Raw genomic sequence first — 26,287 nt, forward strand, 5'->3', positions numbered from 1 at the left:
AATCCTGCCAAGATCTGCAATGGGCTAGTGCAGTGGATCCCTGCTGGCCGACTTGCCGCTGTCCACGTGATATGGATTTTCTTGCTCTTCCTAGCCACGTCTCGTCCATAACGCTTGTCCTCGTTACTTCAGTCTCAGAGAAATGGCAGCTCGCATTGAGTTACCATTCCTCTACCATACCCGAACTATCTTGCGCTTGCCAAAGAGAGCTCTTCGCTCACATTCCCAATTTGCATCATCTCAAGCAGCTTCCAATGTTCCGGTCGAAGACGGCAAACCTCCCCTTTCCCCAGACGAAGAGTCGTTCCTCAAAGCGAAAGCCCGGAGTGTCTCTTGGTCTCCAATAGCGCCTAGACTCGCCTCTAAGAACGCCGAAACCACCATCAGCTCTACCATCACCGCGAGCGAGCGCAGAGCCTTTGAGACAATATTGCGGTTTGCCCCTAAACAGACCGAACCGGCTACGTCAAAACGAAGGTCACCTTACGCAGATGCTGCCGACACTGACATTGAGAATATTCTCAAGATATTTACTTCTTCTCTGCGGAGCGTCCGGTCTGAGCGTGATGGATCTCCCCCTGCCTTGACATCCGATGACGATGTCGCGCGCCGGGAAGCCAGGGAAGAGCATCCCGACGAGCAGTCCAGATCCGGTCTAACAGAACAATATGACACTGAGTCGACAGACCAGCTGGGTCTCTATGCCACTGGAAACCGTGTTGAGGACCGCTCCGCGCCGATTCGGACTGTGGTACCAACCGCTCGTGGGCGTACAGGGGTCGAAAGGCCTTTAGCTCCGTCAACCCCCGAGGTAGATTTCATGTCCGAACCACAAGAAGAAAGTGACATTCTCGAGCAATCACTGGCAGAGACCGCGATTCCGTCTCATCCTTTCGGTGAACTCGACCAATCCATTCAAGCTGCTGTTCGTGAGCACATGCACTCCATATCCCGAGCCCTACAAGAAGCAGCATACTCGACGACCAAGAGAGGTGACATTGCGATGTGGGAAGTCTGCGAGTCCCGAATCTTCTCCATGGCCACGGACTTGCAATCCCGTCCTATGCAGCAGCTCACCAGCAAGGAGGAGATGCCGAGATATGGAGGGCTGCGGAAGTTCACATTCTCCCGAGAAAAGTCGGACGACCCGCGCCAATTGATCGAGGCAGCGGAAAGAGAGCTACGACGTTCGTCTCCCTCCTCCGGCACGCACACTACCGACACCTCCGCGACGGAAAACCTATCTTCCGCAGGCTACAACACAATCTCGCTCTCGACACTTTCCACAACCCAACTTGCCATCCTCCAGCACACCTACCCGGCCTCGCTCCTCCTCGCCCTCAGGCTGTACATAAACCTCTACCCATCATCACCCTACGCACTGCTCCTGCTGCCGCGCATCCGCTCCCTGGGCACCACGTCGTACGTGCTCGGCGCCAGCCCCCAGTTCTACAACTCGCTGATGTCCCTGGTGTGGCTGACGCGAAGCTCTTTGAGGGAGGTGGATGGATTGCTTGCGGAAATGGAACGGGGCGGGGTCGAGATGGACGAGGGGACATATGCCGTGCTGGGAGGGATCGAAGAGGAGAGGGCCATGGATTTGGGTAGGGAGAAGGCCAAAGACAACGAAAAGGGCGACGACCCGCTCGGTCGTCGTGGCGCGGCGTGGTGGAGGAGGCAGGAACAAACGCTCTGGTTCCCCAGGATATTGGATTGGTTGGACGTTGTGGCCGGCAGGCTGGCAGCCAAGGAGAGGTTGGTCTGACTGTCTCCCACAGTGAACCGCGCGAAGGGCACGGTCCCCCAGGCGGTGCTAGATTCGTAATGAAGAGCAATTATGTCGTTGCTATGAACTCGAGCTACGACGCTACTCAGCATGCGTCTTGAGGAAACACTCCCTCGGGACAGTCCTGGCCACGCAGACAGCTGGCAGTCAGCGTAAGGGGCAGAAATTGCTCCTCTTTCCTGGCAGCCGTGAAGGAGCAGCCGATGATATTCGCTAATTACCAGCAGAACTGTAGAATGCCTGTACTCGAGTTACTGAAAGATCACTGTTTGTCGTACATGATTTGGTATCTAGCGACATCAAAAAAAAAGGTCATAAAAATCTGCTGCTTCTGTCGTCAAACTTCGTGCCCGTCATCGTCTACATAACTGCGGTCCCCAGCTTTTCCTCTCCGCCTCGAGGAAGAACTCATTAATTCGAATAGACGGCTTTTCGCCGGACCATCGCGACTGCTAGACATCGGCCGCCGAGCATCTTCCACCATATCAACTGCATCCGTCGACGAATTCGTCGAGTCTGTCATCGTTCGGGCCTCTGCTGCCCGGTGAGGATAGGGAATCCGTCTTTCCCACGCCGAAGCTGAGCTTGATGGTGTCGTATCGCCTTCTCCAACAATTGGAGAGAGCTCAGCATTCTTGTATTCCACGTCGGCGACAGAGTCTGACGTTTGGGGAAGAGCCGTGATGTCATTATCTCTGTGAGATCTCAGTAGAGACTCTTCAAAGGTGCTGCTGGGTGATATAGATTTTTGCTGATCCGTGAGGAGCCGTTGCCAGGTCTGTTCTGACTTTTCATCGGGCCGTTCGGCTTGCTCCGCAGCCTTCAAGCATTCTTTGCTTCTCTGCGAGAGCCTCATACAGACCGTATGGAATGTTTGTACGGCCTCATCATCAGTTGCATCGCTGATGTTTTCGGGGGCATGCGTGACCCATAGGTCAATGAGCTGGGCCATCAACTTGGCGTGGTCTAGAAGGAATGGGAGGCTAGGGAGGCCTTCTCGGGATAGAGCTGGAAGTCGACCTCGTATCTGGTTTGGTGCGGCATATTGGGGCTCCAGTTTAGCCGAAGCTATCTGAGAGGAGCTTACAGAACATATCTCGTCGACAAAGGCTCTGAACTGGTTCGTCGACGCTGCCAAAAACTTGTTCATGGGCTCCATCCAAGGCTCTTTGGTTCCAAATCGTGCCAGGTTTGCAAGGACATTGAGAGACTTCGCGATCAACGTAAATGTTCTCTTCGTGCGGTCAGGGGGGTGATCTGGACGATATTAGCATGAGCCGAGAAGGAGGTTCAGTACTGCCTACCCTGGATCAGGCCGAAGAGTTTTGGATTCAAGATTGCAGGACAAAAGAACCGAAGGAAAAGGAATCCGGAGACGCTCGTGTACTTAACCGTCCGTATGAAGGAGCCATATCGATCCTCGGCGCAAGACCGCACATGGCGGAAAACAACGCGCAGATCCATTGGACACCGCGCCGCCGAGACATAGATCGATTTCCAGATTTCGCCGGTGAGGAATAGTAAGTTCGCCCAGTTCTTGTCGAGCTGATCTTGCGACCGTACTCTGCTGGGATCGACTTCGCAGTCGGGATCTCTTTCGATGATCTTGCGCAACTTTTCGCCCAAGACTTCCTCCATATAGTCTTTGCCCAGCCTGCGCATGTGGGCATCGAGTGCCTTCGTGACTAGTGAGTTGCCTCGGAAAAGCAAATTGGCCTCCATCGTAGCCGACCGACTGAGGTCGCGCACTAGCATTTCTCTCTGCTCGGCGGATTCGTACGAGTCGTTGGAGTGGATACGGCCACTGAAGCGCATCCGCATTGGGGGAGTGTCCTTGTAGATGCCGTCAATTTCTTCCTCTACGAGGTTGTTGATCCAGTCAGTGGCGTTACCCGATGCCTGGAAGATGTCCAGAAGGATATCAGACAGTTGCCGAAGATCAGGCCCGAGGAGGTGGGCAATTTGTGTTGTCAGGCCATTCGAGTAGTTGTGCAGAAGAGTCGCGAATTCTTCGTACTCGGCCTCCATTAGAATCACCGTCTCCTCCAGCGACAACCGCGCCAGGACCGTGCCAACAGAATGATCGTTGTTGTCCAGCAAAGGCCACCACTTGTCGATAGTGCCGCTACGCTCCAGCTCATCAATGGAAACATCCACTCTCCCAAATATCGGATCGTGAGATGAAATCTCCAGGCCGCCGAGGCCGGAGAGATATCCAGCGTCTGCCGAGATATCGTAGAGGCTGTCGGCGACCATCGTCCATTCTTTCTCTGCCGGGTTTCCAAGCTTGACCGCGATGGTGACCCTGGACAAAGCGGCAGGAATATCTGGTAGATTGAACTCCTCCGCCCAAAAAGCTGAAGAAACCGTCTGCTTGGTCGTTGTCCGGGCTCGCAAGTCTTTGCCCAGCATGATCTCCGCGTATACCCCTTCTTTGCTTTGCTCAACTTTTGCGGATTTCCCTTTTGCCTTGTTGTATTCATAGGTGTCTAATGGAGCTGACCGCTGAGCAAACTTTGCCTCGGTTATTTTGATTGAGAGGGATCGCTCTATCCGAAACATGCCCTGCGTAGAGACGTTGGTAGTGTGCTGCGATGGTTGCGATAAAGCTTGTGCGTCTTCTGGAGACAACTGCTCTGGACCGTATAACTCTGGCACCGTCAGGGCTCGGAGTAAGACAAACCAAGCTTCGAGGGCGACGTTGGATTCTAAGCATAACACCATCGGTCTCGAAAGCCCCACAACAGGGGTTTGGACACGATACTGAGGATAGATCGCGATACAGTGTGGCATCCGCAGCACGCTTTCATCTAGTCGCTGAACTGCACAGCGAGAAAGCTGCGACAATAGGGTTACCGAGAGCACCCGATTATCGATCTCGTTCAGAAGGCGAAAGGTCCCGTTTTCATGGAGAGTGCAGCTCACTCTACGCCAGAGGTAGTTTTCTTCTGTCATCGACCGACCAATGCTGCTGGGTGAAGATTCGAGTTGAGATCCCGAGGGCAAGGGTCCGTCCCAGAGTAACATCTTTCCCACCTTCACGATAGCTGTGGCCCTTGGATTAGTGAGATCGGAAAGACGCCTCTGCGATACTGCCTTTTTCTCGGCGATTCCAACCGGTTGAGGTTTGGTCATCTTGTTATGTATTCCTTTCGGTCTCAATGGTTGCCAACACAGCAACGCTGCCAGCCACGAGTCGAAAGTTTCAGGCACTGGGGGTCGCAGCTGATAGCCAGTTCCTGACGAGGCAATCAACACACTCAGATATGTGCTTTGAGATTCATGGTCGTAGTGAGTCCTGACGGTGCAGCCCCGCAGGTCCGGTATCAATATCTTCGATGAGTGGACTTCGCCTTTGGTCTGGCATACCAAACTGCCAGGCGCAACATTGATTGCACAGTAGCCAGATGCCCACGCCGTTGTGTGCAGCGGCCTAAAGAATAGAATGCCATGCATTCGACCACAGGTGGTTTTCATGAGGTGGAGAATTTTACCGGAGTCAATATCTAGCAGTTTAGGAGACCGAAGACTGTTCGCGCTTGCGCCGAACGAATCATCGGGAGAAAATGGCCGGCGAGGAGTCTTGGGTGGACCGTGTTGGTCTAAGAGTTCAGGACTCTGTACAACAGAAGGGAACCCAATTGACCCATGAGCCTCTTCAGAAGGGAGAATGGGCAGGCCTGTGGCTATGGACCCGAGCCTCTTGCGGGTTTTGGTGATGAATGAACCTGGCGAAACATCCACCGGAACTTCTTCGTTTGTACTCGTTCTTGTCTGAGCCCTCCGCCTTCTTCTCTCGATGGTGCTGTCTTCCTCAGTGTTCGTGGCCGACGCGGAGGTTTCCCGCCTCCTTTGTGAATGTCGTGTGCGTGTGGGCTGCAGTACTGGGGAGTGAATGTGACTGGCATCGAAAGAGTCGGCGCGAGGCGTGATATAGTCTGGGGTCACTGCGCGAATGGTGGGGTGTTCCGTCTCTTCAAAGATCTTGCCATGCCTGTCCCGGGACGAAGCCTGGCGGCTGGATCTCCGTTGAATCAGCTGTGACCTGGATCTCGTCTGGGTTGCCACGTTTGCCATCTCTTCCCAGTCATTCGGTTTCATCGTCTAGAGGCCGACGAGGACTCTCGCCGATCGGACAACTGATCTCAGCCCTTGTCCGTGTCACCACTGCCACTGTTCTATACCAAGGCTAGAGTGCGGATCGCGCGCACCGGTCGGTTGCTTCGATTTCCTTCGATGGGCGCCTGCCAGACCGTGATCTGGACAACCTGGCATTGGCACGGAGAATTCGAGAAGAGAGCCAGTATAATGCCCTTCGAAGAGGAGGATCGGGCAATTGAATTAATCGGCCTGCCAACGTCGCATTGGGCCCAGAGCGGATTCGTACGATTCGAAATGGTGCGATTAATAACAACAGAGACCAAGCCCAGGTTCAAAGAATTGCCAAATTGCAATGCGATCGAGCAGGATGCTGAATACGACGTTACCCGGAGGTCAGAGAGACGAGCGAACGGCTGGGGGAATGAAACATCGGAGGCATTCGCATAGAGAAAGTTGAGACGCCGGGGGTAGAATTGGAAAGTGAAAGGCCTTATGCAGGAACGATGTGATACGACGTCCGGGTCAGAGATGTGTGTGGTATTGCCCAGCGCAAGACTGCAGCGATTGGGAGATCATCAGGAGAAAATCTACAGGGCCAGGCGATTTGGCAGTGTAGGAATGGTGAACTCGTGCAGCGGGTGGTGGGATTGAGGGCGGTGGTGTGGGTGGGAGGGAGTGGCTCAGTAGTAGGAAGGGGAAAGGAGGTGCAGGCCGTTTCCATGGGCCCAGTGTGGGGTTGGGTGCATGCACTTCGTGCAGTTAGCGGGTGCTTAGGACATTACTTCTGCCTGCAGGCATTAGCTTAACGAACCCTGGCCGCCCCCGACTGCTGGAGCCTGGCCCTTCTAGGCCCCGGAGAATGCCTCTTTAGGCAGGAAAATCTTTTCATGGCCGCCACCACCGCCCGTATCAAGCTCCCCCGTCCCTGCCAGTGCAGCCAGCGCCATGCTCTATCTGCGCTACTGGAGTTCGATTCATGCCTGTTCGGTGCCAAGGGTCGGGTTCTGCAGGATCCATACGAGGTTCACATATGCCGCAACGAGCACTGAGTTGAAATGTAACAGTCCATGTGCGCTCCAGTTGACGAGTATTGGTTGCTGAAGTGAACACAGATACAGAAGCTCGAGGTTCAACGTCGTGCTAGGCGAGCGGGCAGGACTGGGGAAGAAAAAGAATAGCGCAGTCTGACAGAGTATAGTTACCATCTCAGAATCTAGCTAGCCACTCAATAGCGACGAGGCGGCCGCCAGATCAAATATAGCTAATAATATTATTAATAAGGCTAGGGATACCACTGTTCTTAAGGACAGAATAAATGCCTTTTTCAATGATGGCTGCCTCTAAGTCAGTACCGAGCAAGTGAATCTTTAACTACTGTAGTACTATTTTTCGTGAGTCTTGCCACTCGTTTTTGACATCGGTTCGCCGGCAGGCTGGGAAGTCCAGCATTTGTCTAGGAAGCGCCAAGAAATTTCTTTGTCACATGACTGCCTGAACAAAGATGGTGACAAATTAGACTTCGCTATCGTTCCTCGCCTCTCGTAAAGTGACTGCGGAGACATCATTTCACGAATCAACTCCTCCTCTACACTCTTCGTCTTGTCTCTGCTTCTTCAATCTCCATCGAGGTCGCTAGGGCGCGCAATATGTCGGACGGTAAGGACTCGACGACATCGACTCTGAATATCCAGCTAACATCACTCCAAGCCGACTTCGATACTGTGCGGCGCCTGCAGGCAGAGCGCAACGCTCAAGCAGCCGGCAAGAAAGGTTCAAAGACCTTCGATCCATCCACTCAACGCACTGACTCATCCACCAAGGCGTCTTTGACTGAAAGTTTTGATACCGTTCTCTACGACCGGGATGGTGTCGACAAATTTGCTGGTTATCACACCTCCCTTCCCGCCGATGGCGAAGATGACGAGATGCCCGACGCAGACAGCAGTCGGAGACTCGTCGGACAGTATACAGCGACAAAGGACCAAATGAACGAATTCGCAACCGGAAACGGGGTGGAGGAAGAGGACATCTTACTTGGGCGTGAGAAATCTGCCAGAATAGCAGATCGTGAAACTGATTACCAGAAGCGAAGATTTGATCGTGGTCCTCTCACACCCACTCGAGCCGATCCCTTCGCTGCAAACAAACATGCCGGCGTCACTGACGGTGCGACCTACCGTGAGGTCATGCAATTACAGGATCTCGAGCGCGAGGAAGAACGGGTCAAGAAGCTCATTGCCGAGAAACAGACAAATGGTGACACCGTCGAGCACAGACCAACGCTCAAGGAAGAAGCAGACAAGGAGAATGCGGATGCCGGGTCCACTGTTGAGGCAACGGGACGCAAGCGGAAGAAGAGATGGGATGTATCTTCCGAGGCCACTCCTACCGCCGACGCCGCCGACGTGAAAAAGCGCTCGAGGTGGGATCAAGCCCCAGCCCCGGACGGAGCACCAGCGCCGACAAAACGCTCGAGATGGGATCAAGCGCCTGCACTTCCATCGGCGACCCCCCTTGGCAATGCCGGACTTGCCACCCCAATGCATCCTTCACAAATGGCACAGGTAAGCTTTGGGGCAGATGTCACGGGAAGAAATGCCTCTTGGTCAGACGAAGAACTCGACATGATGCTTCCTACGGAAGGTTACACCGTTCTCGAACCACCACCAGGATATGCCCCAATCCGACCCGTCGCCAGAAAAGCGGTTGCAACGCCGGCCACGGCGAGCGCTTCGGCTGGCATAGGTGGCTTCATGATGCAAGAGCCGGAGAATCCAAGAATGCTGGGCAAGCAACTTCCCACAGATATCCCCGGCGTTGGTGATCTCCAATTTTTCAAGGCTGAGGACATGACTTATTTCGGCAAACTCGTCGATGGTGCAGATGAAAATGCCCTGTCGGTGGAAGAATTAAAAGAGAGAAAAATCATGCGTCTGCTGCTCAAAGTCAAGAACGGCACTCCGCCGATGCGTAAGACTGCCCTCCGACAGTTGACCGACAATGCGCGGCAATTTGGAGCCGGGCCCTTATTCAACCAGATCTTGCCCTTGTTGATGGAAAAGTCTCTGGAAGATCAGGAGCGACATCTGCTTGTCAAGGTTATCGACCGTGTTCTCTACAAGCTCGATGATCTCATCCGGCCCTACGTACACAAGATCTTGGTCGTGATTGAGCCTCTCCTCATTGATCAGGACTACTACGCTCGTGTGGAGGGACGAGAAATCATCTCCAATCTGGCCAAAGCTGCTGGCTTGGCTCATATGATCAGTACAATGCGACCAGATATCGACCATGTGGATGAATACGTCCGTAACACCACAGCTAGGGCGTTCGCTGTGGTTGCTTCAGCGTTGGGAATTCCGGCACTCCTTCCCTTCCTACGTGCAGTCTGTCGAAGCAAGAAGTCATGGCAGGCTCGGCATACGGGGGTCAAGATCGTGCAACAAATCCCCATCTTGATGGGTTGCGCAGTTTTGCCTCATTTGAAAGGCTTGGTCGATTGTATTGCCGACAATCTAAGTGACGAACAGGCTAAGGTGCGGACGGTTACTTCTCTGGCAATTGCTGCTCTGGCCGAGGCCGCCAATCCATATGGCATCGAGAGCTTTGACGATATTCTGAATCCTCTTTGGACTGGCGCGAGAAAGCAACGAGGTAAAGGGCTTGCTGGCTTCTTGAAAGCCGTGGGCTACATTATCCCTCTCATGGACGAGGAGTATGCCAACTATTACACCAGCCAGATCATGGAAATTCTACTTCGAGAATTCGCCTCTCCGGACGAAGAAATGAAGAAGGTCGTGCTGAAAGTCGTTTCTCAGTGCGCGAGCACCGACGGTGTGACTGCTGGATACCTGAAGGAACACGTGCTGCAAGAATTCTTCAAGAGTTTCTGGGTCCGACGAATGGCACTTGATAAGAGAAATTACCGTCAAGTCGTGGAGACAACGGTTGATCTTGGTCAGAAAGTCGGTGTCAGCGAGATTGTTGAGCGAATCGTCAACAACCTGAAAGATGAAAGCGAAGCCTACCGCAAAATGACGGTGGAAACCATCGAAAAAGTCATCGCTTCCCTCGGCGCTGCAGATATCGGCGAACGACTTGAAGAGCGGCTCGTGGACGGCATCCTCCACGCCTTCCAGGAGCAAAGTATCGAGGATGTTGTCATGCTTAACGGCTTTGGCACAGTCGTCAACGCCTTAGGGACGAGATGTAAACCTTACCTCCCACAAATCGTCAGCACAATCCTTTGGCGGCTTAACAACAAATCTGCCACCGTTCGCCAACAAGCCGCAGACCTTATTTCGCGCATCGCAATGGTCATGAAACAATGCGGCGAAGATGCTCTGATGGGTAAACTAGGCGTCGTTCTCTATGAGTACCTAGGGGAGGAGTATCCCGAGGTGTTGGGATCCATCCTAGGCGCACTCCGGTCCATTGTCACCGTGGTGGGAATAAACCAGATGCAACCACCGATCAAGGACCTTCTACCGCGGCTAACCCCCATTCTGCGCAACCGCCACGAAAAAGTCCAGGAAAACACCATTGATCTCGTGGGACGTATTGCGGATCGAGGCCCTGAATCTGTCAATGCAAGAGAGTGGATGCGTATCTGCTTTGAACTCTTGGATATGCTGAAAGCACACAAGAAGGGAATTCGTCGAGCCGCCAACAACACGTTTGGTTTTATCGCAAAAGCGATCGGCCCACAGGATGTTCTCGCGACCCTGCTCAACAATCTGCGTGTCCAAGAACGGCAATCCCGCGTCTGCACTGCGGTGGCCATCGGTATTGTCGCAGAAACGTGCGCACCATTCACCGTCTTGCCGGCGTTGATGAATGAATACCGCGTACCCGAACTTAATGTGCAGAACGGCGTGTTGAAATCCCTGAGTTTCCTCTTTGAATATATTGGCGAAATGGCCAAAGACTATGTCTATGCCGTTACGCCCTTATTGGAGGATGCGCTTATTGACCGGGATCAAGTCCACCGGCAGACTGCGGCCAGTGTGGTCAAACATGTCGCCCTAGGAGTCATGGGTCTGGGGTGTGAAGACGCAATGGTCCATCTCCTCAACCTTCTCTATCCCAACCTATTTGAGACATCCCCCCACGTCATTGACAGGATCATCGAGGCGATTGAGGCAATAAGAATGGCGGTTGGTACCGGCATTGTGATGAATTATGTGTGGGCTGGATTGTTCCATCCAGCGAGGAAAGTTCGCACTCCGTACTGGAGATTATACAACGATGCGTACGTGCACAGTGCGGATGCGATGGTGCCGTATTATCCCAATCTGAAGGAAGACGGATTGCCGAGGGATGAGTTGTATATCATGGTGTAACCGGTCCGGACGGGAGGCCAAGTGGACGAAGGACTTGCTTAGTACGATCATTTACAGGGATGAGTCCCAAAAAGACCAGAAATATTGAAAGAGGACTTGGTTGTAACAACCGAAAAGTAGCAAACAGGGCCGAAAAGGGACTGGCGATTCGTCTCGGACACATGAGGAAACGAGCGAAGCGACGGAGAGCGCGAGCTGTGTTTCTGGTCCTAGGAAAAGTAAAACAGGTCGGGTCGAGTTCTGCATGATTGTGTTGATATAATTAGGATTCAATGAGACGAGACACTGCAAATCATTCTCAACGCCTTTGTCGTGGCAATTCAGCCTGCGAGATTGAATCGATCAGGCGGTAGATCTCGACGATGGTTCTTTCCAAGATCCTCTCGTGTGCAGTCTCCTTGTCGCTCTCGCACGCAAACTGGCATGGTATCAATCGCCTTCCATCAGTCACCTCCAGCGGTCTCGGCCCTGCCGGTTTTGGAGTTGAGGTATTCGTTCCTAGTGTTCCCACGACCGCTGTCAGAGGTAGCCACTTTACATGAAGGAAAGAGAGAGGGAAGAGAAAAGCGGACGCTTAGATTTCCGACTGCACTGCCTGATAGTCCGGAGAATTGATAAAAGACTCGCCCCAACTTACCGTCGATTGGCCCAGTCCATCAGCAGATATGCCACGATGAGCGGCGGGATCCAGTACAGCACCTGGTTCTTTGTTCGACGGTACGTGTTGAACACGGCGCTGTGGACGGCGCCGGCCAGCGGGTTCAGCCTGTTCGGCGAGACTGCGTATGTGACCACACCGCGCTGTGCTGGGAGAGCTTTGTGGCCCCAGCAGTAGACCGGCTTCCTGTGCGCCCGCAAAAAGGGTCATTAGCACTTGAGTAATGACAATACAGAATTGTTGCTATGCTGATGTAGCTTGAGCGACTTACAAGGGATTGCCTTTGGGGAGGTCCTGATTGTACTCCATGTGTCAACTATAACGGGGAGTTGGTATACTGGATGGGTTGTCTGGGCTCGCACGAACAAGGCTTACGTTCTGTCGGGGTGGCCATGGTCCATTCGTCCTTTTTATATGCCTCCAGTGTGACTTGACTCGTCTTCTGACTGCTCTAAATGGAGGCTGTCACCCTGAGGTGGAGTGGTACCCAAAGAAAATGTGCTGCCAGACCAGAGAGCCTTCCTTCCGAACCAAGAGGAATGTCCAAGTTCTGCGAAGAGCATTTCGCGGGTCAGACGCTGTGATTCTCCTTCGTCTTCCAGTGAGGTACTTCCATACATGACTGTGGTACGTTGCGTGGCCCACGATGTTGTGGAGCAGCCAGTATTGTCTAACGTGAATAGTATTAGTTTCCACTCGGTTAATTCAGGAGAGATTCTGAGTACTTGGTACCTTTTTCGGCGGCGAGGCACACCAGGTTATTGTAACAAGTGGAGACTGTTGGTCTTGCCATGCAGCGATGTGAGCGGATTCGCGAGTACCTCGTACGGGTATCTCAATCGCCGAACAGCGTACAGTGTCTTGTGCGGTTCATTGGAGGTCAGCAGCGGCCCTACCGAATTGAATCATGAGAAGCATTCGCTGAAGCATTCCGTCATAATCCCCACGAGGCTCGGGGCCCCCAATCCCAATGAACTCGGCCCATGAGATCAATTCAGACTCTACGCCGCCGTGGGCAGCCACGGCCGCTTGCCATTCTTCTTCCGTGTCTGCCTCCCAGAGACCTGTCCTTGCATCGAACGGCAGAGACTCCACCATGGGGCGGTAGTGACAGTATCCCTTCTGTGCCACTTCTACCATTCCGTCGACAAGAATAACATACAAAAGGGTTCTGCGGGCGCTCTCAGCAGTACACCAGGCCTGCCACGCTGACAGGTCGCTGCTGAGCGTTCGTGGGAGTGTCATGTGCAAATGCTTTGTCCAAGTTATCCAGAGATTGAGCAGAATCGGCGGCATTTGAGCGTCAGGCGAGGATCGATCTAAACTCAGGATGTAGGAGAGCAGGACAGCCGCCAGCCTATGAAATTCCGGCAGGAACTCCGTGAAGGTTAGCTGTTCGATCTCTAGCGATAGTAAGTGTTGTTGCGCTCTTTCTAGAAAGACGGGATCGGGGCCTAGTGTCGTCCGCGAGCCATCAACGTCTGGAAGAATCAGGGTTGCAGATGTCTGCTTACTAGCCAACAGCACCTGGCTGTGGACGTACGGGGTGGTTCTTTGCCGGAATGTGAGCAGGGGGATAGGTCTCAGATGGCGCTCTACAACCAACATGAGCGTATCCTGGTTTGCCATCACGGGTAGCATCTCGTAGCCCTCGGAGGTGTAGGAACGCACGGCGGCTTCATGGGCTGAAGCGACCGAGTCGAAGATGATGGGAGGTAGTGGCTGCCACGGGCTTTGAATCGTCGTATGTGGCTGGCGAGAGCTATCTGTCTCGAGATTGGTTACAGGCTCCAAGTCATAGGTGCAACGCAGTCCCTTCTCAGCACAACGGCTGCACTGGGGGAGCTGAGGTACGCAGCGACGCTTTGCGATGGTGCAAGCGTGGCACGCTTTCCGAAGGGATGGCGGCATGGCAAAGGTTCAGGGATGTGGATGGGATAGACCAGGATGTTGATGAAGAGACGCAGGGCGAAGCGTGACTAGACAGAGAGACAGCTCACCTTGAGGTTGCGTCCTTGCTGGAGTTCAGGGTGATAAACCAGTAGTGGCCAGGAAGTGGGCACCTAAAGGGTGGTTCAGCTCTAGGCCTAGCCAGCGCCTGTGATGTTAGGTGGCTGGTCACTGCAGAGAGCCCCTCGAGAGCGGCATAGGTGGGCCTCTTTGGGGCTTCCAGGCGCCACTTGCATCGGAGTATCGGCATATCCTCCGGGCCTCGGGGCGGGCTGTGAAAACGCTCGTGCAGCTATTTCTCCGCTCCAAACACAATGTCGAGAATCAATTTTGCGACAATAAAGTCAATGAACTCCTCTCCATCCCTTGTCACCTCCATCCTTTCAATCCGGAGCTCTATCTTTCAACTCGAAACAGACTCAATGACCCCCCCCTTTTCCATCCGGATTCGGAAGATATAATGACGGCCTAAACATGTCCACGCCCTGCGGTGAGCCCTTCGATTCGTTGTCGACACGCCGAAGCTCCAATGCACAGATCAAAATCAGGTAGGCCAGCAAAGACAAGCCCAGCCATGGCATCTCCCTCACCATCACTCATGGTTGGTCCGAATCTGTCAAATGATCCTCAGGAGGTATTTGTTCTGTTCAGCTGCATCGCAAACACGAGCTCCTTTTGTCTCGGGTCGACTCAAGAGGCTTCCGCCGTCGCTCCTATCGCAACTCGTGTCACACAACATGGCTGCTGAGGCCGCCGAGTCCAGGCAGCCGTTTGTCTCCTCGCCGCTAGTTTTCAGGAGACAGCTCTTGGCCTGATGGTTGGCGAAAGTGGTCTCCTTCTAGCGTGTTTCATATATTGTAGAGCCTCACCTGCACCCAGCGAGCCGAGTCCAAGATTTGGTGGCACAGTCGGGTGTAGAATACGCGCTATATTCAACGGAGCCAAGGAGTCATCAGTTATAACGGGGTGGCCGCTCTCACAAAGATTGCTAACAGTATATATCAAGGAAAGAGTGCCGCTGTTTCCAGAGGCAGACGCAACACCCACCATCATGGAAAGCCAACCCTTGAATTGTTAACGACTCTGTTTTTGCGATCAGGGACCGTGCGTCAGGCACTTCACCACTAATATCTCCAGCCAGTTTATTGAACAGCGATGGCGTCAAAGTGTGCCCTGCTTGACGAGGCCGCTACGGCCGGGGTATTGAAGTTCCCTCATGAGGCACGAAAGGATCCCAAAAGTCACAACTTGGTCGAAGCTGCTGCCCGGATCGAATCCTTCTCCGAGAAGGCGAAAGGAAGGGTCACTTTATTCCTGGGTGCAGCGATTTCCACTTTCAAGCCAGCTCAATTACCTATGTGGAATGACTTTGTGGAACTGTTGTGGACGTCGGCGTTGAATGTGGCCGTCACAGACATCCAGCCTGATACAGGTGCGCACTGAGCATGGCTCAGCATGACCGGCTACTGATATCTTGCCCAGTGTCCGAGGGAATCCTGGGCTTTTTCGACCGCCTCAAGAACACCGTCCCCAACTACATGGTTACCGAAGTCATCTCAAGACGCCTTGGTCAACAATATCTGCAAGTCTTGGACGCATTTCGGGCCGAGAAGCGAGAGGATGGAGCTTTTGCGTTCAACAAGATACACACGTGGGCCGCTGAGCTTCTCTCTGCTGGCGCAGTTGCTGCAGTTATGACCACAAATTTTGACAACTACCTGGAGAAGGCAATCGAGAGTAAGACGTCGCTCTTTTACCAGGTCGTTGGGGATCCTCATGTGGACGGCAAGGAAATTTCGGCCCGTTTGCCATTGACATCTTCAGCCAAAAAGTTGGTTCTGATAGTGAATGGTGCCAAAGCCTTTGCCTTTATACGATCTCTTATGCCACAGCTGGGGAACGGCAAGGTAACATTCCTCTTCAAAATCCACGGGTCTTGCTATGACCCCGTCAGCTGCATTGACACTCGACTACAACGTGCCCAAGGTCTGCCTTCTTTTGCAACCGATGTGCTCGATATTCTCCTCAAACGGACGGTGTGGCTGGTTGCAGGCTTTAGTGGGAGTGACATGAATGACAACCTTGACTACCTTCGCTTTCTATCAAACAAGAGGCAGGCCTCAATTATTTGGCTCATGCTCCCCCAGAGCCCCTGGGAATCATCAATGGAGGGCCTCACCCAGAATATGGACCTTAAAAAGGACTCGCCTGTTGGATTCTGCCTTCTTAATGGCTATTTTCTTGGAGAAAGACATTCTGGCGAAAGCAAATTCCCTCGTTTTGAGCAGAAGATCAAGTTATGGGCCGAAGGGTTGGGACCGGATTGGTGCAAACTGATCTTGATCGACTTGATCACTCTGTTCGAGGAGAGGAGTGCGGAAAAGGCTTATCCAGAACTTCTGCAAAGACTCAATGGGGGAACGCCGCCGAGACAGGACTGGAATGGCATCCTGCAACATATGGACCTCCAGACAGAAGAATCTCAGGTAAGTCCTCGCGTGTTTATTGTCCAAAGTATCATACTAACCGAAGGATAAGGTCGGGCCAGCCAAGTGTTGTGCCGAAGTATGGGAAACGCTAAGCTATATTCTCGAGGACGAAGGCCCATTCACGCTGGAAGCGAAGCAGGGCTTTTGCAACAGGCTGAATGAAGGTCTCAAAGAACTAGGGCTGCACCATGCAAAACTCGAAGAAGCGGCTTTGCTCCAAGTGCCTGCTCGGCATCATGCCCAAACATGGGTCGTGAGTGCACTGAGCGGGCTGGCGATGCTATGCGGAGGCAAAATGGAAGAAGCTGCCAGAGCGCTGCGGATATCAAGCGGCGTTGCTTGGGTTGTCGGAAACTACGAGAGCCGCCATTTGATCGAGGACGTCCTGGCTGCCATCCTCCACCAGCCGGTAGCTTCAACCAAGCCCAAACCTGCCAACACCAGCGGCGTTCAACAGAGCGCAAAGTGCGTGGCCTTCAGCCCTTCGCTGGATAACGTCAATGCCAAAATGAATCGATTTGGTGTCCCTCCGGAAAATTACATGAGAGCCTTGCTACATCGGTCTATTCTGTTTGCAGATGGCATGGTTGTCCCTCCGAACACGATCACCAACTCTACGGTGTTTGTGGATGAGATATTGTTCCAGGGCGAGCGCGATCAGTTGGATGAAGTCTACATGCGCCATGTATTCCCAATCTTATCCGCAAAGCTAAAAGATGGACCTCGCAAGTTGCAAAGGTGTCGTGAGACCAGGGCGAAACTATACATTTTTGAACCGGTCAACGAGGATCACATTGCGCAGATGGACGACTATTTCGATGATCCAGCAAACGCTCATCAGATTCTTTACTATGACGAACCTACACTGAGCCGAGACTATGGCAGGTATTTGCGGGCTGAAGTCGACCCTCTCCATCGGGAAGAAACCATTGAACATCTCGTACAACTTTGGAACCACATCGAAGCAGGGGGTCGTTGGGATGTTGACGACAACTATGTTGAACGTTCTTCCATTGCCAAAGAGGCGGCTCAAGACCTTTCTGACTCCCTTCACCTGCTGTCTAAGCACCTTCCGGAAGCGGTTTTTCGATCCCCGCTGTACAAATTCGCAGATCTGTTTGACGAGGCAAGCGACCGAGATAGTGTCATCCAGTTTTTGACCAAGGACACGGGCGAGAAGGCTAAGCTGCAGCTCTTGAAGGCGCGGGATCGGATCGTTGAGAAACCTTGGCTCTATGGCCCCTTCTGCCACGAGATCTTCGACGCCCCATACCGGGCAACTCTGACTTTCGACTATGCTTCGCGGGCTGAGAACGAAACGCTCATCTTTCTCGAGGACGACGAGGTTCCTTCGTGGCAGTTCATGTCGTCGGTCGCGCACGTGGGAGACTCCCAGAAGAGCTTCTCGACTTGTGCTATCTCTTCTGGCAGCCATAAGTACTCGTCCCTCCTCCTAAGTCAGATGCCTGCGGCAGCGTTGTTGGACCTGAGGGACGAGCTGGCCCCCGTTCGAGAGAAGATCTTCCACGGCGTGGAGCTCTCGGCTGACGACGTGCAGAAAATGAAGAGTGCGATGCGTTCGTTTGAAAACCGGTCGCTGGTTCTACCTGAGGTGGAAATCCAAGATATCATTGATGTTGATCAACGCATCAAAGGGCCGGCCAAAAAGCTCCTCTCGCAGTGTCTCTTTTTAGTGAGAAAGGGCCTTCCGCTGGAGCCCATGTATGAAGAGGCTCAAGTGACGCTTCCCGGTCTGCTGGCCTTGCGGCGAGAAGGTGTTTGAACAGCGCATGGCAAAGGGTGAAGTTGCGGAACGAGTACCTGGATAGTCTGTGACCATTAGAGATCGATTAGTGTCGGTATCTTCCTCAAGGATACTGAATGCCCTGGCCAGATGGTCAGAAGAATAACTTGCTACCATGAATACCTAGTATCATTCTTTCCTTTCAAGTATACGACCAATGGACAAGGTCTCTGGGCTTTTCTTGCATGAGGATTGGCTGGAGCTTCTTGTCTTCGGCTCTACCTTCTTGTATGGTAAGCCAAGTTGCAGACCAAGTGCCACAATCTCTCGCCTGTCAGCCACGGTGCCACTCATCTCTCGACTCGGCTCGACGGCCGATGTTTAGACGAAAAATCCAAAGTCGCTTGAAGATGCTGTTCGACGAGAAGCAGGTGTTTGCCGCTTTCGACGATTTGGTCGCTCGACAGATCATCCTCCATGGTCCTGAAACGGTCGTCAGAACGAGGGATCAAGGATTCGACGTGAGATCTTCCCTTCTACCTTTTTTCTCGTTCTCAGCGAAAAGAGACACTGACGACTGTTGGAAGTTCGAGTTCCGCATCTGTCCAGCATTGGCCTCGAAGCCGGCGACGGCGGATGCCACCAACAATGCCGCATTCGAACAACTCCCCAAGTACGGGCCTGGAAGCGACCTCGTCGACGCGGACCCGGGCGTCGTGGTGACCAAGATCCATGGAACGCATCTTCTGGTTCTGAACCTCTTCGCCGTCTTCCGGCCACAGTACCTGATCTTGACCCTCGATTCGTTCAGGCGGCAGACGGAGAATCTCGACAAGACGGATCTCTCCGCCGCCTGGCGTGTTCTCCACCACTTGAGCCATGAGCATTTTGTCATGTTCAACTGTGGGAGCGAGGCTGGATGCAGCAGACTACACAAACACATGCAGGTGATTCCGTGTTCGGAGGGCTTGACGCTGTTTCCCGACCTGGAGACTCGGGATCCCGAGGGCATTCCCTTCAGATATTTTATTCAACGTCTCCAGCCTGAAGCAGAGGGCACGCTGGACTCTCTGCTTCCAATGTACGAGAGGCTACGGGACGAAGCCCTTGCGGTCTGGCAAACCTGCTCAGGCGACACTCCGGGTTACTTCCCTCACAACATGATGCTGACGAAAAGGTGGATGATGGTCGTGCCCCGGCGAAGAGTGGCGGTGCAAGGGGCGAGCGCCAATGCTGCAGGCATGATGGGCATGATTTGGGTCACGAATACACAACAGATGGAGCAATGGCAGAAGCTGGGACCAGCGAAGGTCCTCGCTGGACTGGGTGTCGCAGCAGGAAGGGATACGTGACAACAGCCACGGCTATGAACATGGACTTGCTTTCGACGACGCAAAGGGTAGTCTCATAAATGGATGGCAATATCATCCCCAGGAGACGCAACGTTGACAATGATATCTCCAAAGTGCCATCGTCTTCACTTCAAGATCCCATCTCTCGTCAATCCCTCATACAGCGCCCAAGCCCCCAGCGTCTTTGCGTCCCGCGCCCCTTCCCTCCACAGTTCTTTGTACTCGACCAGCTTCACCTTGATCTTCTCTCTTTCTTTGGGGTTCCCAGTCAACCTGCCTCTCAGCTCGGCGAGTTCCTTGCGAGACATGGTCCTCTCCCACAGGAACAGGGCGATGAATTCGTCACATCCCCCGGGGCTGGGATACATGGCCTTCTGCAAGTGGCTCTCGATGCCGGTCGAGTTCCTCAGCGCCATCTCCGTCATGTCGACGAGCTCCCCCTGGGGGACTCGCCAGCCGGTCTCCTCGCGGATCTCGGTCGCCGCGGCGCCCACAAACGTCCCCGACTCGTCGATCATGCCGGCCGGGATCTCGTAGAAGGTGAGGCTCCCGGCCGGGATCCGGGGCTGCTGGGTCATGACGACGAATCTCTCGTCGCTGTCCCCTTCCGGCCGGACGATCATCAGGATCGCGACGCTGCCGCCGCGCAAGAAGACGATGCCGGGCAACGGTCGCGGGTCGGCGGCATTCTGCACCACCGTCTCCATCAAGACGAAGCCGATGCGAGATCCGAACCGCTCCACCGCATGGACGTTGATGGACCGTAGTTGATAGGGGTCCTTCTTGTCGTAGAAGGCGTGCGTCGCTTCGGACTTTTGCACCTTGATGGATTTCTGCAGCGTTGCGAGCCAGTCCTTGAAAGGCCGGAACGCGAGCAGTTCGTCCTGCGTGATGTTCACCGGGATCGTCACCTCGACGCTGGGAGAGACTTTGGGGAGCGTGAATGAGGGCATGATGGCTGAAGAAATGTCTCTGCGCTACTTGCCACAGGTCGCGGGTCCGATAAGCCGCCGGTCAGTGCCTCATCGTCATCCACGAGTAGGCATAGATATGCATAAAATTTGCTTCAGCCTCTCAAGGCTCCGCCGAATCTGATCAGGCTCGAGTGATACCCTCTGAAGGCCAGGAAAAGACCAGGGGCCCAGAGACAGGCAGCCAAACCACGTGTCAGCCAGTGAGTGTGCGCCGTTGATTGGCATTGCTTCTGCAGATGTTGCCCATCATGCGGCGAGAGCCGGAGAATACGAAGCGCGAGGCAGGACTAGTGGCATCGCTTCCCGGAGACGGAGGAGTTCATCGTGATATGCGCTCGTGCCATGCACACGAGTGGCGCCACTGTTGCAACGGCCTCTAGACTCTAGGCGCTGGGGGGCCTTGGTCTGGTTGCCATTTGCTGGTATGGCTGCTGAGCTGAATCCCCTTTCTGCAGCTTGCATGGCGAGTGGACCAGCTGTGGACAAGGAGCCGGCTTTGGCGCACCGATGGCGTCTCTGGGCACGGGGGCCTGGTTCCTTCCGCCATCGTTATTGTTTCAAACTGACCAAGGATCCGGAGATGCTCGCGGTGAAGAGCCTCAGACGGAGTACCCCTATGTATTTCCACCTCCTGCCTGGACCATGCCATCACGCAGCCTCCTAGGCTCTTCAAAATGGTCTGCAAGGTGTGCCATGATATGCTTTACGGGCACAAAGGCCGCCGTGATTCTGGCTCACAACTAGCGCTGAGTTTCTGGCACCATGAAACCGCCGAAAACGTCAAGGCTGCGGCAGAAGATGCAGAATGCTATCTCTGTCGTGTCATCGACGAGAAGTTGAGAGATCTCGATGCCAACTCTCCAGTCGGCCCAGAGAGGAACTGGTTTCTGTGCGCGTTGTTGCAGCGATTTCCTCGCTACAATGGGGTTTACCGCCTGGACATCAAGCTCGAACAGTCCAAGACGACAGTCGCGAGCTTCGTCTTGAGACAGAATGGTATGTTGCCATTGCTGGAACCCCGTCTGGGGAAGTCGGGCAGCGTTGTTGACATGGATAAAGACACCGCTACGCCTAGTCATCTCCAAACCACACCTCGAAGCCCAACCACATCGGCTTCAGAGGTCTTCGACCTGGCCAGAGAATGGGTCGAAGTGTGTGCACGTACCCATGCTAAATGTCAGACCGCTTCAAGTACGCAGTGGTATCCCACAAGGCTCATCGATCTGCGAGCCACCGTGCCTGAGGCCGAGACGGAAATGGTACGATTGGTGTCGCAAAAAGAGGCCGAGAAGAGGGACGACCAGCCGCCTTTTGAAGGGAAGTACGTTACTTTGAGCCATCGCTGGGGCCAGATCGAGATTCCCAAGCTCAGACAATACAATCGCGCTGAGTTTCAAACCGCGATACCGTGGAGGAATCTCCCTACAACGTTCCAGCACGCAATGCAGTTTGCACGGGAGCTTGGTGTGCGGTGGATCTGGATCGACGCCCTCTGCATCATCCAAGGAGACGAGCAGGACTGGCTATTTGAGAGTTCGCACATGGATAAGGTATATGCTTTCAGCTACTGCAACATCTCAGCCACCGCAGCTATGGATGGCTCGAGAGGTCTCTTCAACAACCGAGATGCCCGGCGGAAATGGTTTGACACGGTGAGCCTCCGAACACAAGACCTCTCTGGAGACGGACAGAAGGTCGTGGAGTGTACCATTTCCGATTTGTCATTCTGGGATGAATATGTTGACAATGCACCGGTCAACAGGCGGTCGTGGGTCTTCCAGGAACGACTTCTGGCCCCGAGGGTGTTGCATTGGTGCAAGGACCAAATTGCGTTCGAATGTCGCGAGTTGGACAGAGCGGAATGCCGTCCCGAGGGTCTTCCTCATCTTCAAATGAAGGCGGGTCAACTCATCGACCAAGCCCGCTTAAAGGCCATGGACAGGGAGGTGGGCAGGAGGCTCCGCGAGCTGAGGCTGGCGGGCACACACAGTTCCTCCCGCTCCAAGGAACTCAACTGGATGGTCGAGGCAATAGATCCCAAGCTGTACCTCTACGAGGTCTGGAAACGGATGGTCGAGGTGTACACGAAGATGGAGCTGACCGACGAGAGAGACCGACTCATAGCATTGTCCGGTATTGCCAGAATGATGACGAGGATCTTGAGACTGGACGGAAGCGAGGACCAATATCTCGCCGGCATGTGGCAGAACTACCTCGCAAGCCAGTTGCTGTGGTATGTCAACGACGCCGAGGAAGAAGGCCAGACGGCGCAGCCTCTACAAAACACTCGACCAGAGTTATACCGTGCTCCCAGTTTCTCGTGGGCTTCGGTCGAAACCCCGCGCGGTGTCACCTTTCCAGAGACGACGGACAAGGGCATTCTGGTAGAGGTCCAGGTGGTCCGACTAACCTATCGCACCGAGGATGATATGTTTGGTATTCTCACTGACGGCTATCTTGTGCTAAAAGGGGTGTTGAGGAGGATTGAATTGACCGACGCAGAGCAGCAGGAGCAGACGTCGTTGGCTTCGATGCGCAGGTCTATGGCAAGTTGTTTCTCCAGCAGCCTCAAGAGATCTTGCACTGACGACCCTAGTTTCCATGGTATACTCCAACCACTGCATTCTTCGCCGTCACTGTTGTCAGCCTGTCGATATTGCTGATGATACTGACTCTAAGGCCGTTCGTCTGGCAGCGACACAAGCTCATTGTGACATTTCTCGTCGCCGCTTCTCTTTCAACCCCTTTCCTCTTTGTCGCATTTGGCTTTTACAGACGCAATCATCAAGGTGCCGACCGGGAATACCCACCAAATCGATTTAGCTGGCGTCTGATGCAGAAGGGGGTGCCGGTTGGCGACTCCCATTCCATCGTATACTTGGACAGTCCCGCCAGTGAGCCTTCGGTGTTTGGGCCCAATGCACAGGTCTTTTGTTTACCAGTCTCTCAAGACGACCGGCATCTGAATTGCCTTCTCATCCAGGCCACCGATGGGGACCACGGGATCAGGTACAAACGAGTCGGACTGACCAAAATCCTCAATCTGTTCGATCAGGACGTCGAGGCCATCAAAGAGCCGCCAACCAGGAAAAAGGACAAGGCATTGGGAAGGTATTACTGGGGTCCGAACACTCGATTCCGAGGCGAGAGCCATATCTGCATTATCTGAGAGGATTTAAATGGGCGCAAATGTCTACCACAGAGCTCTTCAACAACAGAACCGAGAAACGTCTACGATGGAAAACGACGCGCACTGTGACTTCCAGGTTCCTGTGATTCAATCAATGCTCGACCATTTTCCACTTCCAGGCTGCACGGTGACCAAAACTTCTCTCAAGCCTCTACCACTTCGAGGCCGGCGGGAATATATTGTCTGGATCTAGCAGTCAGAGGCATATATTCGAAAGTCAGCAAAGGGGGGCCCTTACCCATCACGGCCTGTTGCTCAGGAGTCATGTTGAATCTGGGGTCATTGCCCATGACATCTCGCTTATGCCTTTCCACGCCGCTCTCCAGCTCCCGATACTCACTCCCCATGATGCTGATGGTACAGCCGTTATATGCTTCGTTCGCTGCTAGGAAGGCTGCTGCTCTCGCCGTCTCCTCTACCGTACTGACAGGAATACCGACTCTCTTTAGCTCGGGAACCAGCCATTCCACCCTTCTCACCGCCGCTGTGTCTGTGACGTGGGGGGCGATCGAGTTGACGCGGATATTCCACGTTGGCGTATGGTTTCTGAGCCCACGCATCAGTCCGATCATGCCATGCTTGGACACGGCATAGACGGGAATGCTTTGACAGTCATAGCCGCTTCGAGACACGGTCGACACAATGACTCCACCCTGGGGGTCTTGGTAACGCATGAAATGCATGGCCAGTTTCACAGTATACATCTGGCCGACCAGAGTGACTTTGAGACACGCGAACTCGGGCTTGACGGGATCTCCGTTGTCATCCTGCTTGAAGTAGTAGTCCCCGCGATCACCAAAGCCGGCGTTGGGCACGACTATGTCGATGCGACCAAACAACTGCTGGGCCTTTTTGAACAGGGCGAGCAGGTCGTCCCAGCTGCCAGCATCCGTCTTTTGGTACACTGGGCCATCGATGGGCTCGGTGGGTGGCTGCAGGTCGCCGATCAAGACTTTGACACCGCACTTGGTCAAGTAATGCACGATCCCTATATCCTCGCATTCAGTGTTTTGTCACACCGAGGAAAGCATAGTCCAGAAAAGGCCGGGAGATCCTGTGGTCGGTTTGGCACCGTCATGCTCACGGCGCCTGAGACGAAACAGATTTCGCAAAGACGACAACAAGCACATACCTTGACCAATACCTAGTCCCTGGCATTAGCACAATTCTCACTTGATCTTGGACCATGATGCCAACGAAATTGAACGCCAAACCAAAGACTGACCCGAAGAACCACCCGTCACGATCGCAGATTTCCCTCGCAACTTCTCCCCTACGCCAGAGATCGAGTCAGTTTCCCTTGACCTGATCCTCTGGTTGCCTCCCTGAGCATTAATGTCAGCTTACCAATGTCGCTGTCAGTGATTTTGAGCTCCGTCATGTCTGGAACAAGCTCTTTGGACCGGATATTAGAGAATCAGTGCTGTTCCACGCCTTCTATTTAGACTTTGTACAGACGACGTCGGCCTAGAGATGTCCGGCGTCGCAGACTCACCTTCGACTGCCGAGGAGAGATCCGTTGCATCTGCAGTCTCTCCAGCCGACACGAGGTCTATCACAGCCAAGGAAGACATTGCTTGATTCGGTAACCCTTGTCGCGTCCATCTCGACTCCTCGTTCAATAGCGCGGGGATCCGGGTTCTTCCTCGGCGTGCTCGGCTATCCTGAAAGATCTACGATTTCATATACCGCCTGTGGATGGACGAAAACTATTTATTCAGCGGAGGTGGGGGACGGGGGACATCAGATATTCCTCTGTTCGAGGAGAATCAAAGGCTTACCATCAGCTGATGTCAGGTTTGGCTACAGATATTTCCCGGCCCCAGCCTCGTCTCGTTGGAATCTTCAGTCAACCTCGACCACATCTCGACAACAGCGTGAAACCATGGCAGCCGGCGCGCCAGGCTCGATCCGGTCCCAACTCATTGGCGCGTGGGAGCTGATTGAATACTGCGCCTACCTGCCCAATGATGAATCGAACAAAATCTATCCCATGGGGCCCGATGCAACGGGCATCATCATGTACACCCCCGACGGGTATATGTCCGCACAACTCCAGACACCGGGACAGAAGGCCTTTGGAGAAAGGTCCGGGTCGAAGGTCGGTCACGATGCCGACTGGGCGACGGTGGGGAGAAACTATACCGCGTACACTGGAGCGTTCTATCTGGACGAACGCGGTGACGACAAAGGCCGGCCGGTTTTGATGCACAACATGAGATTCTCGAACCTGCCGTATCTGCGGGGTGACCACCAGAGGAGGATCATGAAGTTTGTCGACGAGAGCGATGGCAGATACCTGGTGTTGAGCTTGGATGATCCTCTGAAGTTCGATGGGGAGGAGCGTTTGATCAGGGTGAGATGGAGAAGGCTGCCTTTGAATCAAGCATCAACACCCCCATGAGAGGGAGATGGTGGGCGGATGCTCTATATCGAGTGTTTGGATACATCAAAATAACGATTCAGACTCATCGTGCTTCTCCCGTACCTTCATCCTGTTGCTGGAGTGGCCGGTTTAGAGCATGTGCGCAGATTGTCCCATGAGACAATGCTGTTTTGCATCTTGTCTTTTCGCAGCTAAAAGCCAAGAGATCGTTGATGTCCAATGCTTTTGATTCTTACCATCGACTCCTTCCATCGTGAATATTTACGTAGAGACAGTGTTTGTATAGGAGATTGTGGATGAGGCTGCGGGCACAGC

At 53.7% G+C, this 26,287-nt stretch overlaps 11 protein-coding genes across 12 annotated transcripts; 6 read left to right on the forward strand and 5 right to left on the reverse strand.

Moving 5' to 3' along the window:
- Window positions 1-119: 119 nt before the first annotated feature.
- PV07_07568 (uncharacterized protein) lies at window positions 120-2,061 on the forward strand. The gene has a single exon (XM_016394666.1). It carries the CDS (start codon window positions 143-145, stop codon window positions 1,763-1,765), a length of 1,623 nt encoding a protein of 540 aa, XP_016248085.1. The 5' UTR covers window positions 120-142; the 3' UTR covers window positions 1,766-2,061.
- Window positions 1,881-6,540, reverse strand: PV07_07569 (uncharacterized protein). Its single transcript, XM_016394667.1, has 2 exons — window positions 3,091-6,540; window positions 1,881-3,043 (listed from the first exon to the last, which is right to left on the reverse strand). Exons 1-2 carry the CDS (start codon window positions 5,885-5,887, stop codon window positions 2,124-2,126), a joined length of 3,717 nt encoding a protein of 1,238 aa, XP_016248086.1. The 5' UTR covers window positions 5,888-6,540; the 3' UTR covers window positions 1,881-2,123.
- An 892-nt stretch (window positions 6,541-7,432) lies between these two features.
- Window positions 7,433-11,585, forward strand: PV07_07570. Of its 2 annotated transcripts, XM_016394669.1 has the most exons (3): window positions 7,433-7,543; window positions 7,595-7,657; window positions 7,708-11,585. In XM_016394669.1, the coding sequence occupies exon 3, from the start codon at window positions 7,813-7,815 to the stop codon at window positions 11,227-11,229; it is 3,417 nt and encodes a 1,138-aa protein (XP_016248088.1). In that variant the 5' UTR covers window positions 7,433-7,543; window positions 7,595-7,657; window positions 7,708-7,812; the 3' UTR covers window positions 11,230-11,585. The 2 variants fall into 2 exon arrangements, with proteins under 2 accessions (XP_016248088.1, XP_016248087.1); XM_016394668.1 differs by having other exon boundaries at window positions 7,595-11,585.
- Window positions 11,346-12,474, reverse strand: PV07_07571 (uncharacterized protein). Its single transcript, XM_016394670.1, has 4 exons — window positions 12,263-12,474; window positions 12,159-12,203; window positions 11,867-12,073; window positions 11,346-11,727 (listed from the first exon to the last, which is right to left on the reverse strand). The coding sequence occupies exons 2-4, from the start codon at window positions 12,194-12,196 to the stop codon at window positions 11,673-11,675; spliced, it is 300 nt and encodes a 99-aa protein (XP_016248089.1). The 5' UTR covers window positions 12,197-12,203; window positions 12,263-12,474; the 3' UTR covers window positions 11,346-11,672.
- Window positions 12,475-12,742: 268 nt separating this feature from the next.
- On the reverse strand, window positions 12,743-13,798 carry PV07_07572 (uncharacterized protein; the record flags this gene model as incomplete). Its single annotated transcript, XM_016394671.1, has 1 exon — window positions 12,743-13,798. The coding sequence occupies one exon, from the start codon at window positions 13,796-13,798 to the stop codon at window positions 12,758-12,760; it is 1,041 nt and encodes a 346-aa protein (XP_016248090.1). The 3' UTR covers window positions 12,743-12,757.
- Window positions 13,799-14,889: 1,091 nt separating this feature from the next.
- PV07_07573 (uncharacterized protein) lies at window positions 14,890-18,211 on the forward strand. Its single transcript, XM_016394672.1, has 3 exons — window positions 14,890-15,269; window positions 15,320-16,323; window positions 16,376-18,211. Exons 1-3 carry the CDS (start codon window positions 14,993-14,995, stop codon window positions 18,107-18,109), a joined length of 3,015 nt encoding a protein of 1,004 aa, XP_016248091.1. The 5' UTR covers window positions 14,890-14,992; the 3' UTR covers window positions 18,110-18,211.
- Window positions 18,212-18,480: 269 nt separating this feature from the next.
- On the forward strand, window positions 18,481-19,544 carry PV07_07574 (uncharacterized protein; the record flags this gene model as incomplete). Its single annotated transcript, XM_016394673.1, has 2 exons — window positions 18,481-18,591; window positions 18,658-19,544. 2 exons carry the CDS (start codon window positions 18,481-18,483, stop codon window positions 19,420-19,422), a joined length of 876 nt encoding a protein of 291 aa, XP_016248092.1. The 3' UTR covers window positions 19,423-19,544.
- Window positions 19,380-20,617, reverse strand: PV07_07575 (uncharacterized protein). The gene has a single exon (XM_016394674.1). The coding sequence runs from the start codon at window positions 20,373-20,375 to the stop codon at window positions 19,548-19,550; it is 828 nt and encodes a 275-aa protein (XP_016248093.1). The 5' UTR covers window positions 20,376-20,617; the 3' UTR covers window positions 19,380-19,547.
- A 453-nt stretch (window positions 20,618-21,070) lies between these two features.
- Window positions 21,071-23,565, forward strand: PV07_07576 (uncharacterized protein; the record flags this gene model as incomplete). The annotated part of the gene is made up of 3 exons (XM_016394675.1): window positions 21,071-22,832; window positions 22,904-22,935; window positions 22,993-23,565. The coding sequence occupies 3 exons, from the start codon at window positions 21,071-21,073 to the stop codon at window positions 23,563-23,565; spliced, it is 2,367 nt and encodes a 788-aa protein (XP_016248094.1).
- Window positions 23,566-23,737: 172 nt separating this feature from the next.
- Window positions 23,738-24,967, reverse strand: PV07_07577 (uncharacterized protein; the record flags this gene model as incomplete). Its single annotated transcript, XM_016394676.1, has 5 exons — window positions 23,738-23,769; window positions 23,825-24,574; window positions 24,719-24,730; window positions 24,812-24,859; window positions 24,934-24,967. 5 exons carry the CDS (start codon window positions 24,965-24,967, stop codon window positions 23,738-23,740), a joined length of 876 nt encoding a protein of 291 aa, XP_016248095.1.
- Window positions 24,968-25,471: 504 nt separating this feature from the next.
- PV07_07578 (uncharacterized protein) lies at window positions 25,472-25,990 on the forward strand (the record flags this gene model as incomplete). The annotated part of the gene is made up of 1 exon (XM_016394677.1): window positions 25,472-25,990. The coding sequence occupies one exon, from the start codon at window positions 25,472-25,474 to the stop codon at window positions 25,988-25,990; it is 519 nt and encodes a 172-aa protein (XP_016248096.1).
- Between the last annotated feature and the right edge of the window lie 297 nt (window positions 25,991-26,287).

This window comes from Cladophialophora immunda (genome assembly GCF_000835495.1).
Source record: "Cladophialophora immunda strain CBS 83496 unplaced genomic scaffold supercont1.4, whole genome shotgun sequence".
Lineage (NCBI taxonomy): Eukaryota > Fungi > Ascomycota > Eurotiomycetes > Chaetothyriales > Herpotrichiellaceae > Cladophialophora > Cladophialophora immunda.